The 23272-nt window shown below is 37.7% G+C and overlaps 1 protein-coding gene and 1 long non-coding RNA gene across 4 annotated transcripts in view; one reads left to right on the top strand and one right to left on the bottom strand.

Moving 5' to 3' along the window:
• Positions 1–23272, bottom strand: part of LOC133066363 (uncharacterized) — a 158205-nt gene that overhangs the window by 43970 nt on the left and 90963 nt on the right. The window contains exon 3 of one of the 3 annotated variants that reach the window (XR_009695125.1): positions 5765–5849. The exons of the other annotated variants lie outside the window; for them this stretch is intronic. This is a non-coding gene — a long non-coding RNA (uncharacterized LOC133066363). The remainder of the gene's footprint in view (positions 1–5764; positions 5850–23272) is intronic. 3 annotated transcript variants of the gene reach the window in all.
• LOC133067239 (large ribosomal subunit protein eL43-like) lies at positions 11012–11473 on the top strand. Its single transcript, XM_061158400.1, has one exon. It carries the CDS (start codon positions 11034–11036, stop codon positions 11310–11312), a length of 279 nt encoding a protein of 92 aa, XP_061014383.1. The 5' UTR covers positions 11012–11033; the 3' UTR covers positions 11313–11473.

Raw genomic sequence — 23272 nt, 5'->3', positions numbered from 1 at the left:
TTCTTTGGGATTGGAATGAAAACTGACCTTTTCCAGCCTTGTGGCCACTGCTGAGTTTTCCAGATTTACTGGCATATTGAGTGCAGCACTTTCACAGCATCATCTTTTAGGATTTGAAATAGCTCAACTGGAATTCCATCACTTCCACCAGCTTTGTTCATAGTGATGCTTCCTAAGGCCCACTTGACTTCACACTCCAGGATGTCTGACTCTAGGTGAGTGATCACACAATTGTGGTTATCTGGGTCATGAAGATCTTTTTTGTATAGTTCTTCTGGGTATTCTTGCCACTTCTTCTCAATATCTTCTGCTTCTGTTAGGTCCATACCGTTTTTATCCTTTATTGTGCCCATCTTTGCATGAAATGTTCCCTTGGTATCTCTAATTTTCTTGAAGAGATCTCTAGTCTTTCCCATTCTATTGTTTTCCTCTATTTCTTCACACTGATCACTGAGGAAGGCTTTCTCATATCTCCTTGCTATTCTTTGGAACTAATGTAGCAATATATAAAAAGAAATTTACACAATGACCAGGTGGGGTTTCTTCCAGGAATGCAAGCTGGTTTGATGAATGAAAAGCAATCAATTAACCATATTAAGGGAGAAGGAAATGGCAACCCACTCCAGTATTCTTGCCTGGAGAATCCCGTGGACAGAGGAGCCTGGTGGGCTGCTGTTCACGGGGTCACACAGAGTCCAACACAACTGAAGTGACTTAGCAGCAGCAGCAGCAACCATATTAAGAGGCTAAAGAAGAAGGGGAAAATATCACATGATGATATCAGTTAATGCAGAAAACACATTTGGCAAATTCAAAAGTCATTTGCTCATTCATGATACAAAGGAAAAAGCTCTTAAGAAAAAATAAAAGAGAACTTCCTCAACTTGACAAAGAGCATCTATAAAAAATCTACAGCTAACATCATACTTAATAGTGAAAGACTGAGTGCCTTTTCCCTAAAAGCAGGAACTTAGCCAGGATGCTCACTCTTATTCAACACAATGCTGTATTTCTATTTAGTGCATTAAGATAAGAAAAGGAAATGGGATACATACAGAACAAAGAAGAAATAAAACTGTTTCTACTTGCAGATGACATATGCAGAAAATCCCAAGGAATCTACAACAACAAAAATTTAGAATAAGTGACTTCTACAAGGTTGTAGGTTACAAGGTAAACATACCAAATCAACTGTACTGCTATACAGTAGGAATTAACACAGATACAAACATGCATAATCACCCAAAAAAAGGGAAAGAAATACTTAGTTGTAAATCTAAGAAAACATGTATAAGACTTACAAGCTGAAAATTACACAATACTGATGTCAGAAGTCAAGGAAATCTAAAATAAACAAATAACTAGGAAAAATCACTATAGTAAAGACGTCATTTCTCCCAAACTGACTGACATCTAATACAACCTCTACCAAATCTCAAAGAGAGTTTTTGCTGATATAGGCAAGTTTATTTTAAAATGCCTGTGGAAAGGAAAATCAATAGAATAACTAACAGAACTTTGAAAAAGAAAAATAAAATGAGAGGAATCCATCTATCTGATTTCAAGACTTATTGTATAGTTACAAAAATCAAGACTGTGTGGTATTAGTGGAAAGACAGACACACAGTTTAATAGAACAGAGGAGAAAAGCCAGAAATAGATACAAAAATGCTCAAATGATTTTTGACAAAGATGAAAAAGCAGTTCTATGGAGGAAAAGATAGTCTATTCAACAAACAGTGCTTGAAGAAATTGCACATCAATAGTCAAGGAGGGAGCCATGACCTAAACTTCATAACTTATACAAAAATTAACTCAGAATGGGTCATAGGCTTAAAGGTTAACATGAAACTATAAAACTTTTAGAAATAAAAAATAGGAGAAAAGAGAGCAGGCAAAGATAATTTGACACCAAAAGCAAGATCTGTAAAAGAAAAAAATGGTTATAATGAACTTCAGCAAAATTAAAAACTTTTACTCTATGAAAGCTCTGGTAAGTCAGTGAAAAGACAAGCCACATAGTGGGAAAAATATTTACAAGCAAAGAATATATAAAGAATTCAAAACTCAACAGAAAAAGCAAATAACCCATGGGCAAGACATAAATAGACATTTCATCAAAGAGGATATTTCAATGGCAATAAGTACATGAAAAGATGTTAAATATCATTATCCACGAGGGCAATACAAATTAAAACCACAATGCTCTATTACCAAATACCTATCAAAAGAGCTAAAATAAAAAATAATAACACCAAATTTTGGAGAGAAATCAAATCATTTTTGCATTACTGGTAGGAAGGCAAAAAAAAAAGGGTACAACCACTCTGAAAAATATTGTGGCAGTTTCTATAAAAATGAAGCACATCAGTAACCAAAGCAGTGTGGTATTGGCACAAAAACAGGCATATAGATCAATGGAACAGAATAGAGAGCCCAGAAATAAACTCATACACCTACAGTCAATTAATCTTCAACAACGAGGCAAGAATATGCAATGGAGAAAAGACAGTCTCTTCAGCAAGTGGTGTTAGAAAGCTGGACAATTACATGTAAATCAATGAAATTAGAACACTCCTTCAAATCATATACAAAAATAAACTCAAAATGACCTTAAATGTAAGACATGACCCTGGCAAACTCCTAGAAGAGAACACAAGCAAAACATTCTCTGACATAAATCATATCGATATTTTTTTAGATTAGTCTCCCAAAGCAAAAGAAATAGAAGCAAAAATAAATTGGGACCTAATCAAACATAAGTGCTTTTGCACAGCAAAGAAAACCATCAACAAAATGAAAAGACAACCAACAGATTGGGAGAATATATTTGCAAACCATGTGACTGATAAGAGATAAATTTCTGAAATATAAATGGCTTGTACAACCCAACTAAACAACTCAAATCAATAAATGGACAAAAGACCTAAATAGACATTTCTCCAAAGAAGACATATAGAGGGCTGACAGGCATATGAAAAGATGCTCATACCACTAATTATTAGAGAAATGCAAATCAAAACCACAATGAGATATCACCTTTACCTGTCAGAAGGGCCATCATCAAAAAGTCTACAAACAACAGATGCTGGAAGAGTGTGTAGAAAAGAAAAGCCTCTTGCACTGTTGGTGGGAATATAAATTGGTACAACCACTATGAAAAACAGGATGGAGTTTCCTTGAAAAACTAAAAACAGTGCTACCATATGGTCCAGTAATCCCACTCTTGGGAATATATCCAGAAAAGACACACACTCTAATTTGAAAAGATACATGCACCCCAATGTTCATGGCAGCATTATTGATAATAGCCAAAACATGGAAGCAACCTAAATGTCCACTGACAGATGAATGGATAAAAAAAGATGTGGTAAAATATATGTATAATGGAATACTATTAAGCCATAAAAAGAATGAAATAATGCTGTTTGTAGCAACATGGATGAACCTAGAGATTATCACATCAAATGAAGAAAGTTATAGAAAGACAAACATCGTATGATATCATTATATGTGAAATCTAAAAAGTAACACAAATAAATCTATTTATAAAACAGAAAGAGACTCACAGACATTTTAAAAACTATAGTTACCAAAGGAAAAAGGAAAGGGGAGGGGATAAGTTAGGAATATGGGATTAATAGATATACTCTATCATATATAAAATAGATATAAGCAACAGGGATTTACCATACAACACAGGGACAACATTCAATATCTTGTAATAACCTATAATGGAAAATAATCTAAAAGATATATATTTATGTAACTGGAATCACTTTTTTGTACACCTGAAACTAACACAATATTGAAAATCAACTATATTTCAATAAAATAAACAAAAGCTAAAAAAACTTAAGCACCCAATGATCATATGACCCAACAATGGCACTCCTCGACATTTATCCCAAAGAATGAAACTTAGTTCCCACAAAAATCTGTACATAAATAAAGAGGCTTCTTTATTCATAACTGCCAAAAAATTGGAAACAACCCCTACATCCTTCAGTGACTGATTAAACAGACTGTGGTACTTCTGTATTGTGAAATATTATTCAGCAGTAAAAAGGAATGACTGATTGATAGATACAACAACCTGATGAACCTCCAGAGAATTATGCTGAATAAAAAAAGTCAATCTGAAAGGCTTTTTTCATACACATATAAATGAATGATTCCACTTCTACTATATACTTGAAATGACAACACTAAGAAATGAAGAACAGATTAGTGGCTATCAGGGATTCAGGCAGAGAAGGGTGTGGAAAGGAGGTGGGTGTGGTTACAAAGGGGTTATGTGAGCAAGTTGTATGATGATAGCTCTGTTCTGTATCTTGACTTTATAATGTGAATATCCTGGCTGTGATACTGTACTATAATTTTGCAAGATGTTACCATTGGGGGAAACTGGGTTAAGGTTACACAGGATCCCTCTATTTTACTTCTTAAAAGTGTGCGTGCATCTATGGTTATCTCAAAATAAACAGTTTAATTTAAAAAATTAAAATTAAAATCATCAAAATTAACCCCTGATCTCTGTAAGAAGTGCCTTATCTCCACTGCATCCTGTTATACATCACACCTCTCCTCACCCACTCTCATCCAACCCACACACAAACCACATAATATCTAAGAGGGTAAGAGAGGGGAAAGAGAGGGTTGTGAGAGATAGAGACACATGAAAAGTGCTGCTGCAAGGACCATCCACACAAATCAACCATCAGTGTTCCTCATGGCCTAACCTCCCTCCCACTTTGAGAAGCATGAGGCTCTGAGTGTGTGAAAGTCGCTCAGTCGTGTCTGACTCTTTGTGACCCCATGGACTATGCAGTCCACGGAATTCTCCAGGCCAGAATACTAGAGTGGCTAGCCTTTCCCTTCTCCAGAGGATCTTCCCAGACCAGGGGTTGAACCCAGGTCTCCTGCATTGCAGGTGGATTCTTTACCAGCTGAGCCACAAGGGAGGCCCTTGGACCATCCACACCAATCAACCATCAGTGTTCCTCATGGCCTAACCTCCCACTCAGAGAAGCATGAGGCTCTGAGAGGCAGGGTCAAAACTTAGTAATCCATCCAGGGATTACTGTCTGGTGACTTGTCTTTGTCCTGGCTGACTCCCTGGCTACCTCTGACATCTCTCACTGAACTTACCATCCTGCTTCCTTTTCCAGTGCCCATATCTGCTTCTTAGCTTTGACACTGATTTTTCTACTCTTTGCACAAAACAATCTCACCATTTCTCTCCCCTCTTTTGGAAACACTTAGGCCTTTTGAGATATGCAATCCTTAACAAATCTCAAAAGGCCTAAATGTTTCCAAAAGAGAGGAGAGAAAGGATGAGACTATTTTGTGCAAAGAGTAGGGAAAAAAATAGTCAATCCTAAAGGAAATCAACCCTGAATATTCACTGAAGGACTGATGCTGAAGCTGAAGCTCCAATACTTTGCTACCTGATGCAAACAGTCGACTCATTGGAAAAGGCCCTGATTTTGGGAAAATTTGAAGGCAGGAGGAGAAGGGGGCAACAGAGGATGAAATGATTGGATGGATCACCAACTCAATGGACATGAGTTTGAGAAAGCGCCAGGAGATGGTGAAGGACAGGGAACCCTGGCGTGCTGCAGTCCATGGGGGTCGCAAAGAGAGACATGACTGGGCAACTGAACAACAACAAAGTATTGCATTTCCTTTTTGTCTCAATAACAAAAGAATGCCCTCTGAGATAAAACAATGACAGTATTGTTTCCTCCATGCTTCAACTTACTTTAATTTCTACCAGGTAGAGAAAGATAATGGGTTACATTCTTGACTCTCCAGCAGTTGCCAGCTCTGGTTATCCGTGATGACCCCTGAAGAGAGGAAGACTTTTTAATGAGCACCAAAGGCTGGCCCCAATCCCCATTCATTGGCCCAAAACTTGGAGGCTGGGCATCATAAGCATGGGTATCTTTATAAACTAGCTCCAAAGATTGTTCTTATACCAAGGCACTGCTTAGAACCATAATTTTATAAAAAGTACTAAAAGAACATTTATCCCTAATTCACAGGAAAGCAGATTCTATATAAATTAATCCAAAGCCAGCAGGCTCCTGGGTCAGCAGGGCCCTGAGGCAGGACATCTAGAACAGGTCGAGCTGGATTAGAAGCTGGGCACCTGGGTTGACTCTGGGAGGTACTGATGTTTATGAGGAATAACACATTCCCTGAGCAAACTACAAAGACTCGTGTCTATTGAATTACAAGAGAAACACAAATGGGTCCTGCCTCAGTGGGAGCTGACACTGCCTTCTTTAAAATAAGCGTCAGTAAATATTTCAAGAATATTGATTTGAAAGGACCTATATTACTTTGCTAAGGCACCTGTAACAAAGTACCACAAACTGGATGAAACAACAGAAATTTACTCTTTCTCTATTCTGGAGGGTAGATATTTGAAATCAAGGTATCAGCAGGGTTGGTTCCTTCAGGGCTATGAGGGACAGATCTGTTTTAGACCTCTGTCCTAGCTTCTGATAGCTTCAGATGTTCCTTGGCTTGTAGTTGGCTATCTTCTCCATGTATCTCTTCACAGGACCTTCTCCCACTGTTCAAGTCTGCCTGTGTCCAAATTTCCCCTTTTGATAAGGGCACCCGGTATATTGGATGAGGGCCCCACCTTACTTCAGTAGGACTTCATTTTAACTAATTATATCTGCAATGACCCTATTTCCAAATAAGGTTATATCTGAAATATTGAGGGTTAAGATTTCAACATATGAATCATAACAAGTCATGACTTTAGCCAGCACAGAGATTCCCATATGGGTGGTGCGGTTCAGGGATGAAAAGAAGGATAAGAAACTGGAGTTTCAAGGAAAGGAGATAGGACCAGATCAAGAGGGTGGGGTGGGTGGGAATTCAGAGGAACTGAAGAGAGAGACTGGGAAAAGGCATGTTGGTGGGGAATTATCCAGGAAGACGGAGGAGGTTGTGTGGCCCTCCTTCTCCTCACTCAGATCCCCATACATTGTAGCACTGGCCAGGATGGGATTGAGGGCATAATAAACTACTGAAAAGTCTGCAGAAGCAATGGAAGAAAGAAAAAAAGAGAGGTGGGCAGTTCCCAGTTCCAGCAAGGGGACATCAGAGGCACAGGACTGTGGCTCCTGTCCATTCACTCCTAAGGGACAACAGGAAACTCCCTGGATTTTTTCAATATCATGCTATTTGGATTACTTAATTTTTCAAGAAGTCAAAAGTCTTAAAATACTAATGAAATAACAAAAAGCAATTTACTTTTTAGTGTCCTTTTACCATGATAAATTTACTATGATTATAAGATGAAAATCAATAAATCTATTCTAGTTAGAAAATTTTTTTAGAGACCTGGTTGAAAAGTACATATGTGTAATTAACAGGCATACCTGGTTTACCCAAGAGATAGAATAACTAATACTAGTTCTACTCTACTTTGTCTCAAGCTAGGGCTTTTTTTTTTTCTGAAAAGCTAAAATAACTGTCATGTGTTATCTCTTCTGGGTTGATCATACATAAAGACAGATAATATTAATATCAAGTTTTATAGGTCCCCAGAAAGGTCAAGCTGTTTCCCTAATTCAGCCTGTAGGAGAGTTGCAAGTCAAACCTGCTGGGTGTCCTGTGTTACTTAAATGGAACTTCCATTTCTTTGCTATGTTTGTATAAGAGGATGGGAGATTCTGAAAGCGAAATAAAAATTCTAAGCAATTTAGGTCTTAGTTTCCTTGAGTAAATCAAGACCCTAGTATAAATATAACTCTATGGAAAGACAGGGAGATCATTATGTAATGAAATGGATTTAAAATATGCAGTTAGAGAAAAAAACTGAGATATTTGTATCAGCAAATACATGTGTGGTGGCTTGTGCACAGCTATTCACTCTCATTCTATGACCTACTTTTTTTATTACCAGGTTCTTTTTTTTTATGGAGGATAACTGCTTTACAATGTTGTGTTGGTTTCTGCCATTCATCAATTTGTGGGACATATATGCAATGGAATATTACTCAGCGATTAAAAAGAACTCAGTTAAGTCAGTCCCAGTGAGGCAGATGAACCTAGAGCCTATTATTCAGAGTGAAGTCAGAAAGAAAAAGACAAATATTATATACTACCAGGTTCTAAATGCTGCTTGGATGGTCCACCTCAGTCTAACTCATCACTGTGGTACTTCTAAGAAGGATACTCAGGTAAGCTCACTGGTCTTGTTCTGAATTTATGTCTACTAACCAAGCAGAGACCAGATATACAAAATATTTTCCCTTTATGAGCATATGCCTGATATAGTATTGTCCTTTATTAAGCTTTATATCTTTGCACAGCTCATGATATTTATTCTAAAAAATATTTATATTTGGCACTTAAAAGAAACCAACTGTCTCCCTTAAAAGAGAATTAAAATGATCAATTTTGGACATTCTTTGATAAATAAATTAAGCTTTTGATGATAAAAGTCACTGTTACATTACCAAAGATTTATTTACAAGTATCTCTGAAACAGATAGGCTCTCTGTTCAGGAGATCATGTTTGGGGAAGTGTTTTTCCTTTGAAAATTCATTTTATGGTACTCTGAGGGCTTTGAGATTGAACAGTCCCAATAATTCTCTTTTGATAGGTGAATGAATTCAAATCTGGATTTTGTAACCATGTTTAAAAATCCCCCTAAATCTCCTTTATTAGAAAGTTTCTAACTTGAACCAAGTCATCTCTCTACAGGCAACCTCTATATAAGGAAAATAACTTTAGCAGAGACACTGTGGTTTCAAAATTGTTAAAATTGGTTCAGTATCCTGTTTCAATTCTTGTGTCAAATGTCAGAAAAGATCAAACCTTCAATGTCATGAGTAATCTCTAGATTGATGAAACTGTAGATTAAATGTTGAGTCACTGAGCATTAAACTTTGGTTTTGATGTCATAGCTTTCACTCATTTGGAAGGAAAAAACAGTATTTTTAACTAAGAAAATCTAATGTAAAATATGAGATACAGATCATCAAAGATAAGATTTGTACACATGCATGTTTTCATTAGAAGTACATGATATTTCAGTTGAAACTACCCAGATAAGATTTGTATACGTGCATATTTTCATTAGAAGTACATGATATTTTAGTTGAAACTACTCAGAGTTATTATAATTTCTAATGGATTATTAATTTATTCATTTAGACAAAAGACTACATTTAAAATATTTCAAAACTGAAAAGAGACTTTCTTAAACCAACTTTTACAATATAGGAAAATGTTAGGAAAACATTTAACTTATTTTTCTTTTTTTTTTAAGATCCCCTCTGGTCATTTTTTTTTTTCATTTATTTATCTTTAATCGAAGGATAATTGCTTTACAATATTGTGTTGGCTTCTGCCATACATCAACATGAATCAACCTAAGGTATATATATGTCCCCTCCCTCTTTTTTTTCTTTTTTAGGTTTGCTATTTTTTTCCTTTTTAAAATTTGTTTAACTGAAGGATAATTAGTTTACAATATTGGTCTGATTTTTGACATATATCAACATGAATTAGCCACAGGTTTACATATGTCCCCTCCATCTAGGACCTCACACCCCATCCCACCCTTCTAGATTGTCACAGAGAACCAAGCTGGGCTCTCTGTGCTATATGGCAAATTCCCACTGGCTGTCTATTTTACATATAGTAGTGTATGTTTTCATGCCACTCTCTTCATTCCCCCCACCCTCTCCTTTCCCTACCCAGAGTTATAATTTGGGGGCATACTAAGAAGATTTTGCATCTCATAGCATGCATGCTTAGATACCAAACAATTATACAAGGCAGGGTTCACTCTTCACTTGAAAACTCTACAGGGAGATATTAAGAAATTCCAGCCCAGCTCTTGTTAACAAGGAGGGAAAACAAGGAGGGAATCCACAACAGCTCACAAATATAATATTTTTCTGGGAATATTTCTCACTCTTAATATGCAAGTGTCTCCAAAAAATGCTAAGTAATCACTTAGTGGGGTAATATCATGGGCTGAGCACTGTGCTAAGTGTATAATTTTTCTAATTTCTTACCTCTTATTTTAACAATGGCTTATTTAGTACCTGTAAGTTATCTATATTTTATGGGCTCTTATTCCACTTATTCAGAGATTTTTTTGCTGGTCTCTGGTTTTGTTCCAAACGCCTAAATGTATACTTTAAAGAGCACTTCATTTTAACCCCTGATTCTATCCAGTAGCATCTAAGACCAATAAGTTGGCTGAATCATGCATTTTTTTTCTTCAAAAGTGGGAAATGAAGTCATAATGTTCTTCCCATCTCTGTCCATTGAAAAGACCCAGAAGCAATGGTCAACCTTTGGAAATGAAAACAACTAGCACTATCAATATCATCTCTCACTAAAAGGAACCCCAGGCTCTTAATTAGAGGATTAGAAGCAATAGTTAGAACTGGACATGAAACAACAGACTGGTTCCAAATCAGGAAAGGAGTACGTCAAGGCTGTATATTGTCACCCTGCTTATTTCACTTCTTTTTTTTTTGCTTATTTAACTTCTATGCAGAGTACATCATGAGAAATGCTGAACTGAATGAAGCACAAGTTGGAATCAAGATTGCTGCTGCTGCTGCTAAGTCACTTCAGTCGTATCCGACTCTGTGTGACCCCATAGACGGCAGGCCACCAGGCTCCCCCATCCCTGGGATTCTCCAGGCAAGAACACTGGAGTGGGTTGCCACTTCCTTCTCCAATGTGTGAAAGTGAAAAGTGAAAGTGAAGTCGTTCAGTCGTGTCAACCTCTTAGCGACCCCACGGACTGCAGCCTACCAGGCTCCTCAGTCCATGGGATTTTCCAGGTGAGAGTACTGGAGTGGGTTGCCATTGCCTTCTCTAGGAGAATTATTAATAACCTCAGATATGCAGATGATACCACCCTTATGACAGAAAGCGAAGAACTAAAGAGCCTCTTGATGAAACTGAAAGAGGAGAGTGAAAAGGTTGGCTTAAAACTCAACATTCACTCTTAGGCTCGGATCTAGGTTGAGTTAACATGGCGAAACGCACCAAGAAGGTCGGAATCGTGGGCAAATATGGGACCCGTTATGGTGCCTCCCTCAGGAAAATGGTGAAGAAAATTGAAATCAGCCAGCACGCCAAGTATACCTGCTCTTTCTGTGGCAAAACCAAGATGAAGAGAAGAGCTGTGGGCATTTGGCACTGTGGTTCCTGCATGAAAACAGTAGCTGGTGGTGCCTGGACCTACAACACCACTTCTGCTGTCACAGTAAAGTCTGCCATCAGAAGAATGAAGGAATTGAAGGACCAGTAGAAGCACCACCATTTGATAATGTTGCTAGCCTATAATAAATGGGTTAATTTATGTAACAAAATTACTTTGGCTTGTTAATTTTATTGGTTAGACATTCTTATTTGCATTGCATTATTTTTGCTTTCTAAAATAAGGACTTAATTAAAATCCTTTAAATTTTTCTTGGGAAAGCATGCTGAAAAAAAAAAAAAAAAACTCAACATTCAGAAACCTAAGATCATGGCATCCAGTCCCATCACTTCATGGCTAATAGATGGGGAAACAGTGGAAACAGTGACAGACTATATTGTTTTGGGCTCCCAAATCACTGCAGATGGTGACTACAGCCATGCAATTAAAAGATGCTTGCTCCTTGGAAGAAAAGTTATGACCAACCTAGACAGCATACTAAAAAGCAAAGACATTACTTTTCCAACAAAGGTCCATCTAGTCAAATCTACGGTTTTTCCAGTAGTCATGTACTGATATGAGAGCTGGACTATAAAGAAAGCTGAATGCCAAAGAATTGATGCTTTTGAACTGTGGTGTTGGAAAAGACTCTTGAGAGTCCCTTGAACTGCAAGGAGATCAAACTAGTCAATCCTAAAGGAAATCAGTCCTGAATATTCATTGGAAGGACTGATGTTGAAGCTGAAACTCCAATACTTTGGTCAGCTGATGCGAAAAGCTGACTCATTTGAAAAGACCCTGATGCTGGGAAAGATTGAAGGCAGGAGAAGGAGACGGCAGAGGATGAGATGGTTGGATGGCATCACCAATATAATGGACATGAGTTTGAGTAGGCTCTGGGAGTTGGTGATGGACAGGAAAGCCAGGCATGCTGCAGTCCATGGGGTCGCAAAGAGTCGGACATGACTGAGCGACTGAACTGAACTGAACTGAACTCTGAAGCAGAAAATGCACAAGATAAATCTGGAACATCTTGCCATGCTTCAGAAGAAAGGAAAGAATCAAAGAACCTTAGAGACAAATTGAAGAAAGTTTCCAACTGGTTGAAGGCAGACCAAATAAAGCATCAAAAATAATGCAACATTTGAAATACATCATGTTAGAACCCACAAGTTCATAATGATACATAGTGTTTTAAATCAATACTCATCTTTGGAGATTACTAAAACAGTAATTCATTAATATGAAAAATGGTAAATAAAAGGCTAGAAACAAGCATTTATTCTGCCTTTCCTATATGAATGGAATTCCAGCTAATACAGGCAGGAGTGACATAATTATATTATCATTCACTAATAACCCCTAATGAAATAATGGATCTTCACTGCTGAAGTTATTAGGTGAAAGGCTGATGAGGAATATTATAATGAGTGAATTACTCTAACCCACAGATCAATCTTAACATCACAAAGAGAAAGACAACAGGCATAATTGCTTCCTGGTGTGATGCAACAGGAAGTACATACAGCACCACCTGTGAACCTAAACCACAAATCCAGTTTTACAGGACAAATGACCTGCAGGGGGAACTGTCACAGAACAAAAGAACTTTCAAAAAATGCAACGTGTGGACCTTTTTTAGCTCCTGATTCAAACAAACTAACTGTAAAAAGCCACCCATGAGACAACTGGGAAATTTGAACTCTGAATGGATATTGGACAATATAAAGTATAACAGATATTAAGGAAGTTAAGAATATGTCTTAATAAGTTTATTTTTAAGGAAAATAGCACTGTGGTTATATTAAACAAAAGGGAGCCCTTGTCTTAACAGAGATACACACTGATGTATTAAGAGAAGGAATGATACAATGTCTGAGATTTGCTTAAAATAATCCAGTGGGGTGTTGGAGAGTGTGAAGGCAGTTTTTGTATAACATGTGGGTTTGTTATACTACCTTCTCTCTTTTTTGAATATGTATGATATTCTCCATAATAAAAGGTTTTAAAGACAGACAAAGGAATCTCTTGGCTATCCCCTCAGTGCTTCCACTGCCAAGGGCCTTGCTGGGGAACCTGGAAGCAGCCCAGCTGAAGAAAGAAAGAAAGAAAAAAGACAGACAAAAGGACTGATCCCATTCACTTCCTTTTTATTTTATTTTTATTTATTTATTTGGTTGCACCAGGTCTTAGTTGTGGCACTCAGGATCTTTAGCTGTGGCATGAGAACTCTTAGTTGTGGCATGTGGGATCTAGTTCCCTGACCAGGGATCAAACCCTGGGCCCCCTGCATTGGGAATGCGGAGTCTTAGCCACTGGATCACCAGGGAAGTCCCCTCACTTCTTTTGACATATATCTAGGTGTGTCCCATGAGTAAGATTCTAAACCTGATGCTTGGCGTACCAACAAGATAAAGACTCTTGGCATATTTGCTTCTCTTATGTATCTCACATTTATTTTTGGTATGGGGAGATATTTAGAATATCACTAAATAAGAAAAAAATGAAGTGCTACAGGGACACAGACTAAGTAAGTCATTATGATAGGGAATGGCTTCTGTGAATTGGAAAATGTTTCAGAAGAGAGATAACATTTGAACTGAGCCATGAAAGAGCAGTAGTACTTGAAAAGTTAAACCCTGTTTTGAGAGAGTCAAGGGGCCATTCCAGGGAGTTTGTCTTTCTTTTTAAATTACATACAGTAAAATTCATTTTTTACTGTCAATTCCATGAATCTCGACAAGTGTGTAAAATTATGCAACCTTCACAACAATCAAGATACAGAGTAGCTTTATCACCTCAAAACAAAACAATTCCTCCATATTACACCTTTATAGTCATCACCAACATTTAATCACTGACTAGCAGTGATCTGTTCATATCACAAGAATTTTACCTTTTTCCTAATGTCATACAAATGGAATTATCCAGTGTGTAGCCTTGTGGATCTGGCTGCTTTCACTTAGTACTGAGATTCATTTGATATTGTGGAGAATATCAATAAACCAGAGCCTGGTGGGCCACTGTTCTTTTTTATTGCTGAATAATATTCTATTATATGGACATACCACAGTTTATCCATTCTCTAGTTGATGGGCATTTGGGTTGTCTCCAGTTTTTGGCCATTGTGAATAAAGTGCTATAAACATACATTTATAAGTTTCTGTTTCACTTGGGTAAATACCCAGGAGTGAAATTGCTAGGTTGTAACCAAAATGTTTTCCACACTGGCTGCACATCTTAAATACCTACATATGAGAGGTGCTGTACATATCAGTTTGGTTTGGTTTATCTTAGCCATTCTGACAGATGGATAGTGATATCTCTTTGTGGTTTTAATTTGAATTTCCTGAAGAATTAATGCCATTGAGCCAGGCAGATTGTTATTATTATCACTTTTTTCTTGCTGGTTTCAAAAATCTACACTAGCTCTTTCACAAGCCCCCAACTCTGCTCCATTCCCCATCTAATCACCTAATTCTCCAAGAACACAGAGGTGGTCAAGTATGAAGTCTGTAACTTTCCTCCCTTACACTTACAACTTTAAAAAAAAAAATTTTTTTTTGGTTCCCAAATCTTTTTCGGAGAGGGTGATGTCTCTCCCTCCCAAGCCCTGTGCCGTTTCCAGCTCCCATCCCTAGGGATCTCAATATTAACTTCTCTTTTCCTGTCAGTCTCTCTGCTCTCTGCCAATTCCTTTACTATGGCCCCCTCTCTCCATGCTAGGCTTTTATTTGTCTTTATATCAGTGATTCTCAAACTTCTGCATACACCAGAATCACCTGGAGAACTTGTTGAACCATTCCTGGGCCCCATCACCCAGGTCTAGGGTGGAGCTGAAATATGCATCCTTAACAAGTTTGATGGAGAAGGCAATGGCACCCCACTCCAGTACTCTTGCCTGGAAAATCCCATGGATGGAGGAGTCTGGTAGGCTGCAGTCCATGTGGTCGAGAAGAGTCGGACACGACTGAGCGACTTCACTTTCACTTTTCACTTTCACGCATTGGAGAAGGAAATGGCAACCCACTCCAGAGTTCTTGCCTGGAGAATCCCAGAGACAGCAGAGCCTGGTGGGCCACTGTCTATGGGGTCGCACAGAGTCGGACAAGACTGAAGCGACTTAGCAGCAGCAGCAAGTTTGATGCTGATGCTTCTGTTCAGAGACTACACTCAGAGAAAGCCTGCTTTACAGTAAGTAAGGTCAGAGTTTCAGGACACCAAGAGAGAAATCATGGATGTGAGAACTGGACTATAAAGAAAGCTGAGCACCGAAGAATTGATGCTTTCAAACTGTGGTGTTGGAGAAGACTCTTGAGAGTTCCTTGGACTGCAAGGAGATCAAACTAGTCAATCCTAAAGGAAATCAGTCCTGAATATTCATTGGAAGGACTGATGTTGAAGCTGAAACTCCAATACTTTGGTCAGCTGATGCGAAAAGCTGACTCATTTGAAAAGACCCTGATGCTGGGAAAGATTGAAGGCAGGAGAAGGAGACGGCAGAGGATGAGATGGTTGGATGGCATCATCAACATGATAGACATGAGTTTGAGTAAACTCCGGGAGTTGGTGATGGACAGGGAAGCCTGGCATGCTGCAGTCCATGCAGTTGCAAAGAATCGGACACAATTGAGCGACTGAACTGAACTGAACTGAACTGAAGAGAGCAATCAAAAGGTTTCCCTACTGTGCCTTTTGTTCTACCTAAGAAAAAGCTCTCTTATGCTCTCTGCTAGCAGGATAAGAACATTTGGCTGTCTGGAAAAGAGGGATAGGCACAGATGACTTTGTTACAGCACAAAATCGAATAGTAGGGAGGCCTTCTGACACCTACGTCCTCCCATGGCCACACATCCAGTCATAATTCCATCAGTTCATTTGAGGTTGGCTCAGTGGTCAGCTTCTCTCTAAAGTCTTAAGTCAGGAAAATACCACACATCTCATTGGCATTTCCCAGGCATTTGGTTTTCTCTCCTCATTACAATATGCATAATTTGTCTTCCAGGAAAGATGCATACATATCTGTGTGTGGTTTACTTTTTTAAAAGAAAAATTAATGGTTAAATTTTGCTCATTTGTTTTAAAAAAGAAAGGAAAAAATAATTCATTTCACTGTGAATATGAAGGAAGCTTTCAGTCTATAAAGAGCTATTTGGGCAAGGTTCTCCCAAAATAAATGTGCTCAGAATTTAGAAGGTATTTTTTTCCAAAAATAAATGGAAAAAAGATATAACCACCTAATACCTAGATTGCTGTCTTTACTGACATTTTATCTTGTAAATGCCATAGATATTTTTTTCTAGGGGAAAAGAACTATCCACTACTTCCCTAATTAATTTAAATATGGTGAGACTCTCTCCCAAGAATACTGTTTTGTTTTGTTTTTCAGAGAGAAATAAACAACATTGGCTACAACCTCATGGAACCACCAACTGAGAAGATACTAGGAAGTTTCTGAGATTTGGGATCACAGCAGATTTTTATGATTTGCTTTGCCAATTTGGGAACTTTGTTAGTGAATCCTATTATCACTGACATCAGTATATATATTTACATTTAAAAATCCTTATTTAGCAAAGGCTGAAATCCTAATTGTCACCACCCAGAGAAAAGCATAACAGACTGAGTTACAGACTAATCAAGCTTGAGTTACTGGAAATGAGGTTGCTCTGAAACTGAGCCCATTAAGGAAAATCCAGAGGGTGTTCCAAGAAGGCTACCTGATATCATGACCTAGGCAGAGGTGGTACAGGAAGATCCAGCCATCCAATCTGGCTGAAAACCAACCTGGCAGTGCTAAGATTATTAGTGTACAAGACCAGTAGTTATAGATCAAGATGTGTGGAGAAGGATAGGGGAAAATAGGATTAAGTAAGGCATTTGGTATTAATCAAAGCTAAATCATAGAGCATTTTTGAAGGAGAGTGGAGAGTTCCCTAATTAGACCTCTCATTGAATCATGAGCCTCCTCTCCCAGATTTCCAAAAGGTGGCTATCTAATCTGAAGATCACCAAATTGATAGAGCACAAGGAAAAAGCAATGAATTCTCGTTACACCTTTTGAACTCTTTGAAAAAATTTATTCTGTAGATACAGCAATAACCAACATCTAGTATCCTGAGTGTGGCTGAAGAAAATCACCCCATTGAACAGATGATGCCCCATCAAAACATCTGTCTCTACTCTTTGCTGGGCCCTCAGCCTTCTTAGAGCCTCTTCCTTCTCTATCTGCTACCCTCCTCAAAACCTATGTCCAGCCTCACTCCTCTTCTAACCACCCCCTTGTTACTTTCAGCAGATGAACTTAGCTTCCACTGTATACCATCCCATGGGATGCACCCCAGATTCCTGCACCCCAACAATCAGGTTTACACAACTGTATCAGTTTCACCCTCTATCAGCATGGAGGAAACAGAAGACTGACTTTTTCACCTCAGCTCTGATTTCCATTTCCTCCTGTCTCCTCAGGAGCCCACCTTCGGACATCAGCATCTTGCTTCTGTGTCTCTAACGTGTCTTTTCAGCTGGTGTTTCCGTCAGCTTTAAATATCTATTTTGACCTTCTCATTAAAAAAAACAACAACAAAAAAACCTTGACCTAAATTCCACTCCATTCTCTTTCCCTTCATAATCAAGCCTCTTGAAAGCTTCACTGATGCCTGTCTTAACTTCTTCAAGTCCCATTTACTCTTCAGTCCCCTGTGATTTGGCTGGTACTCCCTCCCCACCCCCATGCACTATCACCAAAGCTGCTCTGGCAAAGCAATTTGCTGAGACTTTTGCTGTTGAATCCAGTAGTCATGTTGTTTGTAGCTCTTTTCTTATTTGACCCTCTTGCAGCATCAGCTATTGCTGAATAATCCCTCCTTTTTGTAACTCCATACTCACTGGCCTTGCATGAGTCAACTTCCTCCCAACTTCTTTCCTATCTTTATTGTGGTTTTTAAATATTTAGGTCTTAATTCAAATCCACTGTGAAAAGAATTACAACATTTATGACACAACCGAAATTTGAAGACTACTTAAAAAAAGAAAAAAAATACAAGCTGCTCAAAACCAAGATAATAACTTTTAATGTAAGAGTACAAGATTTTCAGGTGTAGAACAGAGATGGAGATAAGGGGCCTGAGACAACACCTAGCCCAGCTTCCTTCCAACAGACTCATAGGTTACAAAATGGAAGCACCAGGAAGTTAACTGAGCTACCTAAGAACATATGAATAGTATTTACCTCTTATCTTTTAGGAACACTTACTCTCTATGTGATTATATTAAGGAATTATCATTAACTTATTAAAGTATGATAATGGTATTGTGGTTGCATTAAAAATCCTGCTTATTAGAGTTAAATACTGAAATACGTGTGGATGAAATGATATGATGGCTAATATGAGCTTCCAGATAAAACAGGAGTGAGGCAAATGAATGGAATGGGTATGGATGAAACAAGATTGACTATGAGCTACTAATTACTGAAGTTGAGAGATACGTATCTAGGACTTCATTTTATTCCTCCATCTTCTTTTACATGTATTTGAAATTTTCCATCATAAAAATTCTTTTAATAAAAAATTCTATAGGATGTCTGCTTCTGACTGTGCTAGACTAATCGGTACCTGTGGTAAACAATCATGTCAAATGTTGGACCAGAGGCAGTGGCAGACTGTGATCTGGGATGGCAGGGAAGGAAATGAAGTAAGTCCCACAATCACCTTTGTTTTCTGACCAGAGATACTTTTCCTCACATGATGTGAGGAGGGGGAAACCAAGCAGAGGCTGGCAGTCTCACTGAGCTAAGGAAACATAGTTTAAACTTCAAAGTCGCTGAGGTGAAAGGAATTTTCTTAGAAAGGTAGGAGCTTCACAAGGATACTCTAGAAATCTGCATGATGTTCCCCTTGTAACTTCTACCAAATTCTTAGCTGACCTTGCACAGTGTGAGGCTCCTTGAGGGCGAACAGAAAACCATCACAGGTCTCCTGCAGGTTGCACAGGGCTGGGATGCACTGGAGTGTTAACCAGTCTGACAGGAGAGACCTCACAGCCCCCAATACTCAGCTGACAGCCAAGAAAGGCTACACCTTAGTACAATGGATATTCTAGATCTAAAACAAAGACTAGATCTTCCCCAACCAGGTTTAAAAACAAAATTCAAAAGTACTGTGTCAATCCACAAATAAATTAACTGCCATCAGAACAAAATTCAATACCAACTACAAAACAAGATCTAGGTACTCAACAATGTACTAAACAGAATCCAGCATAAAATTTAAAATGATCAGGTAGGTAAAGCCCTCTTTGTACTTTTCATTCACCTTTTCTGTAAACTTAAAACTGTTCTAAAAAATTAAGTCTATAATTTTAAAAAAATGAACAAGGGCTCAGTGACCTTTGGGACACTGTCAATATCAAGTGATATAGCATATGTGTAATTGGGTTTATAGGATAGAGTGGGAAAGAATATATATTTGGTGAAATAATGCCTGAAATTTTTTTTTCAAATTTGATGAAAAATATCAGCACCCTGGTCTAAAAAGTACAAGCACCAAGAGAGATAATCACAAAGGAAACCACACCAAAACTCACTGTTTTGAAAACCAATGATAAGAGAAAATATTTAAAACAGCCCAAGAGAAAGAAACATTACATATAGGGACCTAAGATAAGAATTATGTTTGACTTGTTATCAAAACCAACACAAGTCAAGAGACACAGAATGACATTTTAAAATTGCTAAAGGGAGAGAGAAAAGGGACCCAGTCAACCACTATTAGCCTATAATTGCATGTTCAGAAAATACAATGTTTAAAAAATGAAGGTGTGGGACTTTCCTGGCGATCCAGTGGTTATGACTCCATCTTCCTATTCAAGGGGTATGAGTTTGATCCCTGGTTGGAGAACAATGATCCTGCATGCCATGTGGCACAGCCAAAAAAAAAAAAAAAAAGGTGAAATAAAGGCATTTTCTTATCAGCAAACCTGCACTGCAAGATGTGTTAAAGGAAGCTCAGGATAAAGGAAAATGGCATCAGTCAGTTGGAAACTTAAAATTATACACAGGAATAAAGAGTACATGTTACAGTAATACATAAAATAGAAAAATCTATTTTTGATTCTGAAAATATGATGTATGAGAAATCCAAATGTAGATATTTTAGGCTGTCAGTAGGTCAGTGGCCACTGTAGCTTTCCAACTTCATGCTTTAAAAAAAATTACAGCGTTGCCCTTCCACCAAGTGAGATCACAGTGAGAAGCTTGTGGTCTGTGAGGAAGCAGATTCTCACTAGACAATGAATTGGTCATCACTTTGATCGTGTACTTTTCAGACTGAAGAACTGTAAGAAATAGATTTCTGTTGTTTAAAAGCAAAAGAAAAAATTTACAGCATTTATTAGATTGTATATGAAAAAAACTGGTCCTCAAACAATAATACAGGGCATTTAACTGATGCAATCTCTGTTATAGCATGCTTCTCTTTTGCTGGTTTCTTTGGTTAACTTATTAGAATTTGGTTAACATATTAAAATGAAGCAGAAGTGTAATAGGTTTATGTTAGCATTTATATAATATTTTGATAATAATTTCTCTTTTTATTATTTCCTTTTGATTTACCTACTATATCATTCATAGTTCACTTTTCCTCATATGTACTTTTAAACTGATAATTTAAAAGAGTGATTATAAAAACAGTGTCAAAAAATCTAGAAGGAAGAATCATATGTATTTCGACCTAAGTTCTTTCTTCAATTTGGGTTGCAGGCAAATACATTTTTTTATTGCTGTAACTATGCTATAATTTTGTATCTCACTTTTTACTTGATACCATACTATAAATAGTTTCCACATTTTATATATCTGTATAATATTCCAAGCTTTCGCTTTTATTTTTTTATTACTGCCTGTGATTAAGAACTTTGTTTCAGTTTGGACATTTTGGTTGAAGAGTGGGTAGTTTTAATGGATAACTCTGTGTTCCTATGTTTTTGGTTTTATTTATTTTTGTGTGAATTGTCTGTTTCTGATATCAGACTGGTACTTGCAATATCTCTTTGCAACTGAACAATCATTTACATCACAGAGGTTTACTTTTTCAACTTTCTCCCTTTCAGTTCAGTTCAGTCGCTCAGTCATGTCTGACTCTTTGCAACCCCACGGACTGCAGGACGCCAGGCCTCCCTGTCCATCACCAACTCCCAGAGTCTACCCAAACCCATGTCTATCGAATCAGTGATGCCATCCAACCATCTCATCCTCTGTCGTCCCCTTCTCCTCCTGCTCTCAATCTTTCCCTGCATCAGGGTCTTTTCAAATGAGTCAGCTCTTCACATCAGGGGACCAAAGTATTGGAGTTTCAGCTTCAACATTAGTCCTTCCAATGAACACCCAGGACTGATCTCCTTTAGGATGGACTGGTTGGATCTCCTTGCAGTCCAAGGGACTCTCAAGAGTCTTCTCCAACACCACAGTTCAAATGCATCAATTCTTCAGCGCTCAGCTTTCTTCACCATCCAACTGTCATATCCATACATGACTACTGGAAAAACCATAGCCTTGGCTAGACGGACCTTTATTGACAAAGTAATGTCTCTCCTTTTTAACATGTTGTCTAGGTTGGTCATAACTTTCCTTCCAAGGAGTAAGTGTCTTTTAATTTCATGACTGCAATCACCATCTGCAGTGATTTTGGAGCCCTGAAAAATAAAGTCAGCCACTGTTTCCACCGTTTCCCTATCTATTTGCCATGAAGTGATGGGACCGGATGCCATGATCTTAGTTTTCTGAATGTTGAGCTTTAAGCCAACTTTTTCACTCTTCTCTTTCACGTTCATCAAGAGGCTCTTTAGTTCTTCTTCACTTTCTGCCATAAGGGTGGTGTCATCTGCATATCTGAGGTTATTGATATTTCTCCCAGCAATCTTGATTCCAGCTTGTACTTCCTCCAGCCCAGCATTTCTCATGATGTACTCTGCATATAAGTTAAATAAGCAGGGCAGCAATATACTTCTCCCTTTACTATTGAATAATTCTTTCATCTCATCCCCCTAAAAGAGTAATCTCATCCATTCAACAAGGTCCAGTTAAACCTTAACCTCTTTATTTAACTTTACCTGAACTTCTCTGATCTTCTGTAGCACAGGATATATAGTGATGTTCAGTAAACATGTGTTGACTTGAAATTAAATCAGGGACTAGTCATTTATAACTCAATAAAAATTAGTTTAATAACATTATTTTATTGAAAGTTGTGAAGATCTGAGAAAACTGTAATGATTTAATCATTAACTTTATTTTTCTTTTTATATATGCAGAAGAGTGTTACATATTAAAAAATCTAAGTCCAATTCTAAACGATTTAAGATTTTAAATGATATGAAAGCACTGTGATATAATTTAACTGACATGATTTTTTCATAGTGGTACAAAAAATAATGGTATATTTTATCATCTATAGCATCTTGAATTCAATACATACTTGAGGTCAGATATGGTGGGAAAGAGAGTGTATATTCTGGGTATGTAGGAGATTAGAAAGGAAGAGCCAGGGAAGAGAAGAGGAACACAGAAATGAGGACTCGGAAGATGTCAAAAGCAAATGTCAAAATATTACGTGATGACAGTTCTGTAAATTCCAGAGTTAACAATGAATTGCATACTCCCTTGCACGATTCCCTTGTATTTTTTGTGGGCTGGCTCTGTCTTCCCAGCTAGATCATACATTTTGCAAATGAAAGATGGTGTATTCTTCTCTCACAGAGCTAGCAAAGCACTTGAGTTGCAAGTCTCTGGTTGGCCTTAGGTGACTGTGTTTTGTTTCATCTAAGCACACACGTGTTAGAAAGATATTTCTGTTTGAACTCTAATCAGAAAATCAAATTATCCTTTTATATCTCTGGTCTTGTGAGTTAATATGATTAGAATCTTATTAGCACACAAAAGATGCTGTTCTCTATTTAAGACCACTCTGCTAACTAGATACCCCACTGACTGTACTCCCGTGCTTATTGGTAAATATTTGAATATAACAAAAGCAACACAACATTGGTAATGAAAATATATAAACTGATGCTAA

This window comes from Dama dama, chromosome 12 (assembly GCF_033118175.1).
Source record: "Dama dama isolate Ldn47 chromosome 12, ASM3311817v1, whole genome shotgun sequence".
NCBI classification, from domain to species: domain Eukaryota; kingdom Metazoa; phylum Chordata; class Mammalia; order Artiodactyla; family Cervidae; genus Dama; species Dama dama.
This window is presented reverse-complemented; position numbering and strand designations above follow the sequence as displayed.